Source organism: Mobula hypostoma, chromosome 8 (assembly GCF_963921235.1).
Source record: "Mobula hypostoma chromosome 8, sMobHyp1.1, whole genome shotgun sequence".
Taxonomy (NCBI): domain Eukaryota; kingdom Metazoa; phylum Chordata; class Chondrichthyes; order Myliobatiformes; family Myliobatidae; genus Mobula; species Mobula hypostoma.
The window spans coordinates 127,739,763-127,752,983 of record NC_086104.1 but is presented as its reverse complement, the minus strand read 5'-3'; the positions used below and the strand labels follow the sequence as shown (position 1 = coordinate 127,752,983).

Here is a 13,221-nt window from a genome sequence, read left to right as displayed (position 1 = left end):
CTCTTTTGGAAATTGTAATAGATAGATAGATAGACTTGTTTGGTTTTTTTCTCTTCCATTTACTTTAGTCTGCTTGACATGCTGTTTGTATGTGACCCACTTTGTTGCATTTTCTGCAAGTTTTGCCTTTAAATCTGAGTTGGTCTGGTGTATGCGAACTCCTAAAACAAAGGTAACCTGATTTATTCAGCCAGGTACGCTTCTGTTTAGGTGATGTAATTTTATTCACATTCACTTTCATTCCTGATTGCAACTCAATTGCACCTCTAACTGCTGTTTCCATTGGTACAGCTATAACAACTGCTCTTTTGAATGTAAAGTTGATCTTCAGTTGGGATCTGTTTTTAATGCTTTCTTGTAAGATGCCACAAACTAAATGATCTCAGTGTATCATTAAGCCCATTACTGAACTGACAAGTTTCAGACAATATCCTTAATTCAGCCATGTACTTGGAAATGGATTCCCCTTTCGATTCCACTTATGAAACCTAAAGCATTCTGTAATCAGTGGCTTCTGCTTTACTTTCATGATATCAGTTAAGCTCATTTCAGCTGGTTTGGTTGAAGCAGTCAAACTCCTAAGCATGCTTTTCCATCCATTGCACTCAGTAAAACTGCTGCTCGTTTCTCATTGGCCATTTTATTTGCTTCAAATTACTGCTCGATTTACTCAGTATACAATATCCAGTTACTGTGGTGTAATCAAACACGTCAATCTTTCTGATATAGCCAGCCATTTCTGCATCACCCAGTACTCTGTTTATTAACCTGTGAAGTTGTCAGGTTTCTGCCTTTTCTGGAAACTCGATTGTGTCTGTTCCTTTGAAAGAAGCATGTACCGTGTTGTTATTTTTTACTCAACTACCTCTCTCTTTCGAAGAAAGCATGCTGCATTTTTTTTTAAAAAACTCAAACATCTCGCTGCACTTCAACAGGTATATAGTCGCCTTAGTCGTTGCCACTGTTAGGTCTTGAAACTCCAAATCATAAACACTAATTGGAAGGAGAACAAAGGAGCCAAGAATATGAATCTATCTTCACATTTTACTTTAAGCGAGGTGCGCTCTATCACGTGGGATCACCATACGTATGCAATTCATGTACTCTTACAAATAACTCGCAATGCATTATGTAAACAACAAAGAATGTTTAATCAAACAATATATTTATAATATTACTCAAATATAAATACACAACAGTGAAAGGGGGTCTTGATGATGGATGCTGCTTTCTTGTGGCAGCTTTCCTTGTAGATGTGCTCAGGGGCTTTCCTGTGGTCAACTGTCCGTATCCACTACATTTTGTAGGCTTATCCGTTCTTGGTCACTGGTGCCTCCATGCCAAACTATGATCCGGCCAGTCTTCGTGGAGGAATCTAGAATTATGGCAGGTTCTCGGGGTCTCTCACCCATTGAAAGCTGACCAAAAAAAAAAGCACTGTAACCAGTGACACGGGTAGATAGAGCATGAAAAAGGCATTTGGTACATGGGCCTTCATCAGAGCACACAGTATAGGAATTGGGAAGTTACGTTACAGTTATACAAGATGTTGGTGAGGCTTCACTTGGAGTATTGTGTAAGGCTTGGCTGTCCTGTTATAGGAAAGAAGTTATCAAACTAGAAAGATTTACCAGGTTCAGAATCAGGTTTAATATCACTGGCAAATGTCGTGAAAGCTACAGAACATTACAAAATATAATTATAAAAACTATAAATTACAATAAATGTGTGCATGTGTAAAATACTGAGGTACTGTTCCTGATGCCAGTGCCCATTCAGAAATCAGACGGTCAAGAAGGAAGAAGCCTAAAACACTGAGTGTGAGTCTTCAGGCTTCTGTACCTCCTCCCTGATGGTAGCAATGAGAAAATGGCATGTCCTGGGTGATGGGGGTCCTTAGTGATGGATGCTGATATTTGAAGATGTCCTCGATGCTGGAGAGGCAAGTTTCCATGAAGGCGCTGGCTTTTTCCAATCCTGTGCAGCGGCTCCTCTATACCAGAAAGTGATGCAACCAGTTAGAATGCTCCCCACAGTACATCTGTAGAAATGTGACGCACCAATTCTCCAAAAACTCCCAATGAAATATAGCTGCAGTTATGTCTTCTTTATGTTGGGCACAAGATGGATCCTCAGAGATGCTGACACCCAGATACTTGAAACTGATCACCCTTTCCATTGTTGACCCCTTGACTTCCCCTTCCTAAAATCCACAATCAATTCCTTGGTCTTGCTGACGTTGAGTGCAAGGTTGTTGCTGCATCACCACTCAACCAGCTGATTGATCTCGCTCCCGTACGCCTCCTCGTCACAGTCTGAAATTCTGCCACCAACAGTTGTGAAGGCAGCAAATTTATAGGTGGTCTTTGAGCTGTGCCTAGCCATACAAATGTGGTGTGTGATAAAACGTGGGCAGATGGGACGTGCTTGCTGGCCATTACGGTCAGCACGGACAAGATGGGCTGGAGAGTCTTGTTTCCACGCTGTGGGACCATGACTAAGAAGCAAGTTATACTCCCAGAGTGAATCCTCCACCCCAGAAATCGCATAGGCAGAATCAGTGACCTTATACAGTGTTGGCACGTGGTCAAGTGGTTAAGGCATCGGTCTAGTGATCTGAAGGTCGCTAGTTCGAGCCTCGGCTGAGGCAGCATGTGTGTCCTTGAGCAAGGCACTTAACCACACATTGCTCTGCGACGACACCGGTGTATGGGTCCTAATGCCCTTCCCTTGGGCAACATTAGTGGCGTGGAGAGGGGAGACTTGCAGTATGGGCAGCTGCCGGTCTTCCATACAACCTTGCCCAGGCTTGCGCCCTGGAAACCTTCCAAGGTGCAAATCCATGGTCTCAAGAGACTAACGGATGCTTAAAAAAAATACAGGGCTGACATCAAGTTTTAGGCTTTTAGAGTATTTAGGTGGCATTGGGTAAATATGTCGAGTGCATCTAAGATTAGACCAGCCAAACTCTTGTTGGCCAGTGTGGCAGGGGGGCAACGGTTACATAAAACCACAAGCATCAATGATCAGAACACCGGTAGAAGACATTCACCCAATGCAGCAGCGGCGCCAGGCCGCGTGGACACCGGCCCTGTCGCATACTCACGCGCTGTTCCCCCTGCTGCAGCACAATGTTCTCTGGTTTCAGGTCTCGGTGAATGATCCTGTTCTCGTGCAGGTACCGGAGGGCGGAGGCTGGAACACACACAAGGATGCCAATGATCAGTACACCTGCTCCCTGCGCCACAGGTACCTTCCCCTCTACAGCCCCTCGCGCAGTGTTGTAATGACCCAATCACCTCCTTCCCTGGTCCAGTGCATCCAGATACGCAAGCCACAAGGGCATGGACACAGCCAGTCAACGTTTTAGGCAGAGACCCTTCATAAATAAAGGCAACAGTGCCTTTATTTCCTGCGGACCATCAAGAAAGCTCACCTCTGTCCCAGGATACTGACGGACTTTTACCGCTGTACCATTGAGAGCAAATTCACCGACTGCATCTCAGTGTGGTATGGCAATTGTCCCGTATCGGACCACAAAGCACTCCAGCATGTGGTGAAAACTGCCCAGCGGATTATCGGCACTCAATTGCCCACCATTGAGAACATCTACCATAAACACTGCCTGGGCAGGGCAAAAAGCATTATCAAGGATGCATCTCACCCTAACCATGGACTTTTTACTCTCCTCCTATTCGGTAGGCGTTACAGGAGCTTCAGCTCCCGCACCAGCAGGCACAGGAAGAGCTTCTTCCCTGAGGCTGTGACCCTGCTGAACCTCACATCACAGCATATTGTACTGTCTCAGTACTTTTATATTTGTGTGCTATAGCACTTACTTTTTATTCGCAGTTAGTTTGTAAATAACACTACTCTTTGCATTTCTGGTCAGATGCTAACTGCACTTCATTAACTTTGTATCTACTTGGTACAATGACAATAAGGTTGAATCTAATCTAATAAGTAGGTGTGGGAAGTATATGGAGGAGGAGTACAAACTGGCAGGTGACAGGCGAGGGGGAAGGTGGGGGTTGCGTGGGGGGGGTGTTATGTAAGAAGTTGGCTGGTGGCAGATTGAAAAGGGGCTGGAGGGGAAATCTGATCCGAGGGGACAGTGGACCATGGGAGAAAGGGAAGGAGGAAGGGCACCAGAGGGAGGTGATGGGCAAGTGAAGAGAAGGACTGAGAGGGAGACCAGAATGGGGAATGGAAAAAAGAGAAGGGAAAGGGTGAAGAAATAACCAGGAGCTGAAGAAACTGATGTTAGCACCATCAGGTTGGAGGTTTCCAGACAGGATACTCGTCTAACCAGAATGGGGAATGAAAGAATAAGGGAATCACTAAGAGCAATCCCTAAGTAAAGGAAAATTATGTTTAGTGGTAGGATCCTCTGGAGATGGCAGCAAACACAGATGAGGTGGTGCTGGAATCAGAAACAGAACACAATGTAACAGAGAAAGTGCAGTGCAGGCAAGCAATTAGGCTGTGAAGTCAAGAGTTCATCTTCATCGTACAAGAGCTCTGTCCAATGATCTTATAAAGGGATAGAAGTTGTCCTGGAGGCTGGTGGTACATGTTTTCAAGCTTTTGAATCTTTAGCCCGATGGAAAGGGAGAGAAGAGAATGTCTGGGGTGGGAGGGGTCTTTAATTATCTTGGTTGCTAAGGACTACTGATTAAAAACAAGAGGAGACCCACAGAGGTAGCAAGCAAAATGGACCCTTTGGTCTTGTACCCATTTTAAGATACGATTTAAAATGGAGGTGAGGCAAAACATTTTCTCTCGAGGTTTGGGGGGCTACAGAGTGACTGCATATTTTTAAGAAAAGGGGTAGATAGACTCTTGATATACAAGGGGACAAAGCACAGGTAGACAATTATTCACAATGTCATAACGAGATAATGGTTGGATCAGGAGTTCACCTTATAGTACGAAGGAACCATTCAGTACTCTGTAACAGCATGACAGAAGCTGTCCTTGAGCCTGGTGGTGTATAATTTCATGCTTTTGTATCTTCTGCAGAGAAGGGAAAATCTCTGGAATGGGTGGGATCTTTGATCATGCTGGCTTTTTGACCGAGGCAACAAGATGCGTATGGAGGGGAAGGCTAGTTTCAATACCGTGCTGAGCTGTGTCCACAACCTTATGCCATTTCTTGCTGTAACTTGCAGTGCAGTTGGATCCAATCCAGGATGCATCAGAAGAGGATGCTTCTGTGGCCATGGGGCCATGATCTTATTGGGTTTTAGTGCTGAGCAACAGTTCACTACCCTGTCCCTACTGTCATGCTATATCTACAGGAGGCTCTGCTCAAGAAGAAAATGTCGCTCATCAAATATCCCCATTGCCCAGGCCATGCCATCTTCCTGCAGCTATACTAAGCAGGATTCAGAAGCCTGAAGTCCCAACCAACCAGTAATACACACAAAATGCTGAGGGAGTTGAAAAACAATTGACGATTCAGGACGAGTACCTAGATTTCCAGCATCTGTGTCTCACACTACCAGGTTCAAGAACAGCTTCTTCCATTCAACTATTACACTATAAGACATAGGAGCAGAATTAGGCCATTTGGCCCATCCATGGAGTCTACTCCACCATTCCATCATGGCTGATTTATTTTCCCTCTCAACCTCCGCTTTAAATATACCCAATGACTTGGCCTCCACAGTTGTCCGTGGCAATGAATTCCACAGATTTACCACCCTCTGGCTTATCTCTTGCACTACCTTAATCACTGACACAAACACAAGAGATTCTGCAGATGCTGGAAATTCAGAGTAACAAAGACAAAAACAATTAGAAAAACTCAGCAGGTCAGAGAGTATCTACGGAGGGAAATAAACAGTTGACGTTTCGGGCCAAGAACTCTCATCATCTTAATCACTACCTCAGTATAGCAACACTACGATCACAACAGCAGGCCATACTTTGTTCTAATTCTGCCCTTTCTTGTAAAAATTGTGTTGATGTTTTTCTTGTGAATGTTGTAAATCTGTGACTGTGACACCGCTGCAAGCTTTTCATGGCACCGGTGCAGGTACGGCAATAAAATTGGACTCCGACTCTTCGACATGGTCTAACTGCAGGCAGCCTCGGAGACCATATCTGGCAACGATGTACGGGCTAGATTGAAACCCGGCGGAGAGGAGGTAGGTGAGTGTTGCAGGAAATGATAGGTTTTTGCAAATTGCACTTGGTTGATAATGGAAGCCAAAAATAAATTGGTGAGGCTGTGACAATGTGTAACATGGGACAGAGCAAGTTCTGTCCAGTCCAGGATTAGGTACCAGCCTGACGATCTATAACAAGGGGATTCATTAGCGAGCTGTTCCTCAAATTTTTTAATCACCAATACTCCAAAACGGAAGGAGGAAATGAGACAACAGATACAATCTGTTTCCTCTCATTAATAACCTGCCCCCACCACTCCCAACCCCTCCAGTCCACAACCTATGATCACGTAAAATCTGTGACACACGGGTCGGATGGTGACTGATTGATGTGACTCAGCGGAAGTTAAGTTAACGGTTAAAACCTGTATCAGGAGGACAGGGCTGTGCCGATCCGACTGGCAGGGCTGGCTCCAGGAAGGAGGGTAATGAGGTGACCACAGTTGATAGATTATACTGGTGAGCTGACGCGGAGCAGGGGAAGACCGTTAGAGGGGGCAGGGGAAAGGAGGGGGAGTGCGTGCGTGAGTGTGCGAATTAAACAGCGTGGGCGTGCATGCGTGTGCATTTAAAAAATGACTTCTATTAGATAATTCATCCCCCCCGCCCCACTCACAGACGCTGGAAATCCAAGCAGCACACACAAAATGCTGGGAGGAACTCAGCAGGCCAGGCAGCATCTATAGTACAGTCGACATTTCGGGCCAAAACCCTTCGGCTATTCAATCCACCGAGTTCCTCCAGCAAATTCGTTGTTGCTCCAGATTCTAGCATCTGCAGTCTCGTGTGTCACCTTTGGCACCCATTTCTGTGACTCCCAGAAATCACTCAGGTACACTGAGTCAGGAACACATTAGAGAGGATCCAGAGGAGGTTTACTAGAATAATCCCAGGAATGAAAGGGTTAACATACGAGGAGCATTTGGTAACCCTGACCATAAGACATGGGGTTACATTTAGGTCATTTGGCCCATTAAGTCTGCTCTGCCATTCCATCAAGGTTAATTTACTATCCCTCTCAACCCCATTCTCCTGCTTTCTCCCGTAACCTTTGACACCCTCAATCAAGAATCTAGCAACCCCTACTTTAAATATACCCAAAGGGCCTGTATCTGCTAGAGTTCAGAGGATTGGGGGGGGGGGGGGTGGGAATCTCATTCAAATCTACTGAATATTGAAAGGCCTGGATAGAGTGGACGTGGCAAGGATGTATCCTATAGTGAGAGAGTTTACGACCAGAGGGCACGGCCTCAGGATAGAAGAACGTCCCTTTAGAACAGAGATGAGGAGGAATTTCTTTAGCCAGAGGGTGGCGAATCTTTGGACTCCATTGCCACAGAGGACTGTGGAGGCCAAGTCATTGGGTATATTTAAGAAAAAGGTTGACAGGTTCTTGATCAAAGAGAAGACTTGATGGGCCAAATAGCTTAATTCTGCTCCTCTGTCTTATGGCCTCCGCACCAGCACACAGCCAGGCATCGTATATTCTCTAAGGAATTCATCTGTAACGAAAATTCAAGTGTGTAAAGAGAAGAGCAACAAAAGCACGGAGTCTTTGCAGGAGCGTGTGAGCGCGGGGAAGACCGATAACGATAGGAACACAACGTCTTCCTGATGGCTCTCCCATCACAAGGCAAGTCGTGGTTTAATGGGAAATCTTATCCAATCCCTCCCAAACACAGATTGGTAGAATCTTTGGCATGTCACCCCAAGACTCTGGCAAATTTTTATAGGTGTATTCTGACTGACTGCGTTGCCGTCTGGTATGAAGGGGCCAGTGCTCAGGATGGCAAAAGATGCAGTTCAAAATTACCATATGCTACCTTGAGATTCATTTTCTTCAGGGTAGTTACAGGAAAAAAAATGAAACGCAATAGAATTTAGGTGATAGACCCAGCCAGCTCCATCACAGGCACAACCCTCCCCACCGTCGAGGACATGTGCAAAAGATGGTGCTTCAAAAAGATGGCACGTATAATTAACTATTTCACTACCCGGGACTACCATTGAGGAGGAGGTACAGGAACCTGAAGACACACACTCAACTTGTCTGTTGCTTAACATCCATATTAACTATCTGGATGATAATAGGATAAACTGGATCAGCAAACTTGCCACTTGACACCAAGACTGGGGGTTAATGGACAGCAAGGAACCCTATCAAAGCTCGCAGTGGGATCAGAACCAGCTGGAAATGGCAGATGGAATTTAATGCAGACAAGTGGAAGGTGTTGCACTTTGGAAGGAACAGCCAGGGTAGGTCTTACACAGTGAGTGGTAGAACAGAGGGATCTGGGAGTACAGATTTATAATTCCTTGAAAGTGGTCTCACAGGTAGATAGGGTCATAAAGAAAGCTTTTGGCACATCGGCCTCCATAAATCAATGTGTTGAGTACAAGGGTTGGGATGTTACGTTGAAATTATATTAGACGTTATTAAGGCCTAATTTGGAGTATTGTGTGCAGTTTTAGTCAGCTACCTACGGTAAATAATATTGAAAGCATGGCAGAGAAAATTTACAAGGACATTGCTGTCCCAGCAGGATCTGAGTCATAGGGAAAGGTTGAATAGGTTAAAACTTTATTTCCCGGAACGCAGAAGATTAAAGGGAGATTTGATAGATTATGAAGGGTAGCCTTTTTCCACTGAGGTTGGGTGAGACTATAACTAGAGGTCACGGGTTAAAGTTGAAAGGTGAAATGTTTAAGGGGAACATGGGGTGGGGAGAGGGGATCTTCTTCACTCAGAGGATTGAGAGAGTATGGAACGAGCTGCCAGTGCAAGTGGTGGAGGGCGGGTCGATTCCAACATTTAAGAGAAATTTGGATAGGTGCATGGATGAGAGGGGTCTGGAGGGCTATGGTCCTAGTGCAGGTCAATAGGACTAAGCAGGTGAATGGTTCAGCACAGACTAGAAGGGCTGAAGAGCCTGTTTCTGTGCTTTAGTGTGCGATTACTCTATGAGTCAGCGCTTTAGGAACAATTTCTTCCCTTTCGCCATTGGATTTCTGAACGGTGCATGTAGCCGTGAAAGCTACCTCATTATTCCTCTTTTGCACTGAGTATGTATTTATTGTTATGGTAAATTTTATATCTTTTGCTGCACTGTGCTGGAAAATAAAGACATTTCACAAGCAGATCAGTGGGTGGGTCCTGGGACTGGTGAGGCGGTGAGCCCGGTGTTTGGGGTCCCGTCGTCAGCTCGTTCACGGATCGAGATCGGAGATCGAAGCCCGAAGGTTGATCGGAAGACCAGAAGCCCAAAGCCTGGAACTGGAGGCCTGTCCCAAGGTCGGAAGACCTTCCGTTTGCGGTGGGTGGGAGGCAGGCAGGAAGGATGTCGTTGTTTTGTTGCTCGTTGTATTCTGGTTTATGTTCGGTGTTACTGTGGGCGTGCTGTGCTGGTGTCAGAATGTGTGGCAACACTAGGTCTGTTGGTTATTGATGCAAACACAATACATTTCACTGCATGTCTTGATGTACATGTGATAAATAAATTAATTAACCTGAATCTGAGCTTGGACTTTAGCCGGGACAGGACAGAGAGAGGCTACGTGGTCTTGGTACGGTGAGCACAACAAAATCCACACCCCATCACTCCTTACCAGTCCTCCTCCTCCACTCTTCACTGCACTCTTATTCTTTCTGAACCTACTTCCTCACCGGCACCACCTTATCCTCACCTCTGTGCCTCTAACTCTATCTCCATCTCCTGGCCTCATTTCCCCAGAAACCTCCAGTGTCTTGCCAGAACACCAGCTCCAATATTACTTCTAACCCACCCACTTCTCAGTGCTTTGGGAGTGTGATTTCCAGATGTAACCCCTGACACCAGCTCTCCACGGCCTCTTGTACCAAAGACCCTCTCCCCAGCAGAAGAAAGAATCAGGTTTATTATCACTGTCAAACAAGTTAAACTGTATTGGTCTCTGCCAGTCCTTTGGGTTCACCAGATGCGTGGAGAAGGGGAGTTTGCTATATGGGCAACAGCTTGCTCTCCATATTGTACTGCCCAGGCTTGCGTATCTAGACAGTTAGGACGCAACCTCCATGGTTGACCCTGACTGACGGAGGCCTCGCTCACACGTTAATAAAATCATACGGGGTATGGATAAAGTGGACAGTCATTGTCGTTACCCCAGGCAAGGGGACTCCAAAGCTACAAGATAGGAAGGGAGAGATCTAGAAGCGATCTGAGAGGTGAATCTTCTGCACAGGGTAGAGAGTACCTGTTATGTTGCCAGAGGAAGAGATCAAGGAGGGTAAAATTGCAATGTTTAAGAGGCATTTGGATAGGTACATGGAGAGGAGCTTTATGAAGGGTTATGGGCCAAACACATCCCTCTTTAAGCATCTCAGTGACCTGCCCGTTATCGCAGACTGACTCCCGTGGACATGGTTTTCAATCTCTGTGGACTGTGCATCCTCTGTTCTTTTTTTTATAAATATCAGATTAAGATTAGGTCACAAACACAAGAGGTTCTGCAGATGCGGGAAACCTTGAGGAAACACACACAAAATGCTGAAGGAACTCAGCAGACCAGGCAGGATCTGTGGAGGGGAATAAACAGTCAACATTTCAGGCCAAGGCCTTTCAGCAGAACTGGAAAGGAAGGGGGAAGAACTACGGTGTGGGGGGTGAAGTAAGAAACTGGGAGATAATAGGTGGAGGAGGTGAAGGGCTTTATTTGTTACATGTATATCAGTTGCATTGAAGATGTGCTGGGGGAAGGCCCTCAAGTGTCACCATGCTTCTGGCGTAAACACAGCAGGCCCAGAATTTACTAACCCTAACCCACATGTCTTTGGAACGTGGGAGGAAACTGCAGCACCTGGAGGTAACCCAAGTGTCACAGGGAGGATGCAAACACTCCATATAGACAGCGGCAGGAATCGAACTCCAATTGCTGGTGCTGTAGAGTGTTATGCTGACCAATGCCCAATTGTCCGGGAGCTGCCCCGTCACTGATGAGCCTGGTATCTCGACAAGGGGATGAACGGGTCTCCGTGGGTACAGGGTGGTACTTACCGATGTCAGTGAGCAGGGCGAGGATTGGCATCTCCCGCATGCCACAGCAGTTTTCAAACTTGTTCAGGAACTAGAACCACAGCAGAAGGAGCAATGTTAAAACGTGGGCACTGGACTACGTAAGCAGAGACGGTGAGATAGCTAGCTGTCTCTGGGTCAGAACACGGCCTAAAATGCTGGCAGGGTTTAACATCACATCGACCCAGTTGGGAATTCACAGAAATATTCCAAATTAATCTAAGTTACGCACATCAAAGTCCCTTAACAAAACACATGCCCAGGGACAGGGCCAAGAACATTTGACTTAGCCGCTTATCAGGGAGTCATGACTAAAATATTACAGCAACAATGGAATCTCTACGCAAGCTACACAGTCCGTCACCGGCAGCATCATACCCTTGCATCGGATCTGAAACCCACTCACTTTCCACCTCCTAGGTGGTGTCCGAACATCACTCACAACCTGGCTCACGTCCAGCATGGCCCACAGGACATTCCCTGCCGGGTTTATTCCATTAACTGCACTTCCACCGTGCTCAAGAAGGGAAACTCCAATGGCTTCGTCAGGCTGCCTCAAGACGCAAGACAACCCACGTAGATCCCTTCTCAGTTATGTGCCTACCAAGTTACGTGCTCTTCACTCCCTCTACAGCAGAGCCATTGACGTGCAACACAGAGATTGAGAGGGAGAGGGGGAAGAGGCGAAGAGAGAGAGAGAGCAAGACAAGGGGAAAGAGGGGAAGAGGGGGAGAGGGGGAGGGAGGGGGAGAGAGAGAGAGGTGGGGGAGAGCTAGGGAGGGAGAAGGGAAAGAAAGTAATGGATGGAGGGGAAGAGAAAGTGATGGATGGAGAGGGGGAGGGGGAGGGGGAGGAGGGAGAGGGGGAGAGGGGAGGGGGAGAGGGGGAGGGGGAGAGGGGAGGGGGAGAGGGGGAGGGGTGGAGAGGGGGAGGGGTGGAGAGGGGGGAGCGGGGGAGGGGGAGAGGGGGGAGAGGGGGGAGAGAGGGGGATGGAGAGAGGGGGATGGGGAGAGGGGGATGGACAGAGGGGGGAGAGAGGGGGAGAGAGGGGGAGAGAGGGGGGAGAGAGGGGGAGAGAGGGGGAGAGAGGGGGAGAGAGGGGGAGAGAGGGGGAGAGAGGGGGAGAGAGGGGGATGGACGGAGGGGGGAGAGAGGGGGGAGAGAGGGGGATGGACGGAGGGGGGAGAGAGGGGGGAGAGAAAAAAGATAGTGAGAGGGACACAGGCAGCTGGGGAGTGGTGCGCGCATTGGGGAGAGACAGAGGGACCAACAGACAGAAGGAGAGAGAGAATGAGAAGGGGAAGACAACAGGGAAGAGGGAACAGTTGAGGGGAATGAGAGTGGTCAAGAAGGAAGAGAAAGAATTGATTTGGTGGGGGTGACGTGGAAAGAAAGGGAAGAGAAGAGAGAACTGGAGAGAGGAGAGGAGAATGTGAAGGCGGACAATAGTGAGAAGATTAAGAGAAGAAGCAAGGAGGCCGAGAACAACAGTTGGGAATCGAGGGATTGAGTAGGTGAGAGAAAGAGAGAGGCAAGCAAAGGCAGACTGACTAGCTGTCGTGGTTGTCCAGCACTGCAAGTCCTCACCTTACGGAGGTCACCTCCTTCACAGTATTCCATTCCCAGCAGGGGCAGGTCATTGAGGGAGAGTTTCTGCATTCCCTCAGGAACATCCCGCGCGGCCACCACATTTGGGTGGTTTAACCTGCACGAGAGAAACATGGAAAAATGAGCAGAGGTCGGCAACGGAATCAGGTTGGGAACAGAAAATCAGGCAGATGGGAACACCGGTGAGATGATCCAGGAGGAGGTTCCCAAGAAGTCACCATGATTAGGAATTTCATTTACGGAAGGGTAGGGTTGAAAAGTCAGGACTGGTCTGCTTGGAATGGAGAAAGTTAAAGTTTTCAAACTAATGAGAAGTTTGATAGTTTGACATCATTCTATCTGGTGGGTGGGTAAACAACCAGAGGACACAGTACAGCACAGTACAGGCTCTC

The 13,221-nt window shown here is 47.2% G+C and overlaps 1 protein-coding gene across 1 annotated transcript in view; it reads right to left on the bottom strand.

Annotated features, from left to right (window-relative positions):
- ikbkb (inhibitor of nuclear factor kappa B kinase subunit beta) overlaps positions 1 to 13,221 on the bottom strand; it is a 154,057-nt gene that overhangs the window by 43,676 nt on the left and 97,160 nt on the right. The window contains exons 4-6 of the mRNA XM_063056763.1: positions 12,809 to 12,926; positions 11,204 to 11,273; positions 3,107 to 3,195 (exon numbers count right to left, since the gene is read on the bottom strand). Coding sequence (XP_062912833.1) covers positions 3,107 to 3,195; positions 11,204 to 11,273; positions 12,809 to 12,926 — 277 coding nt within the window. The remainder of the gene's footprint in view (positions 1 to 3,106; positions 3,196 to 11,203; positions 11,274 to 12,808; positions 12,927 to 13,221) is intronic.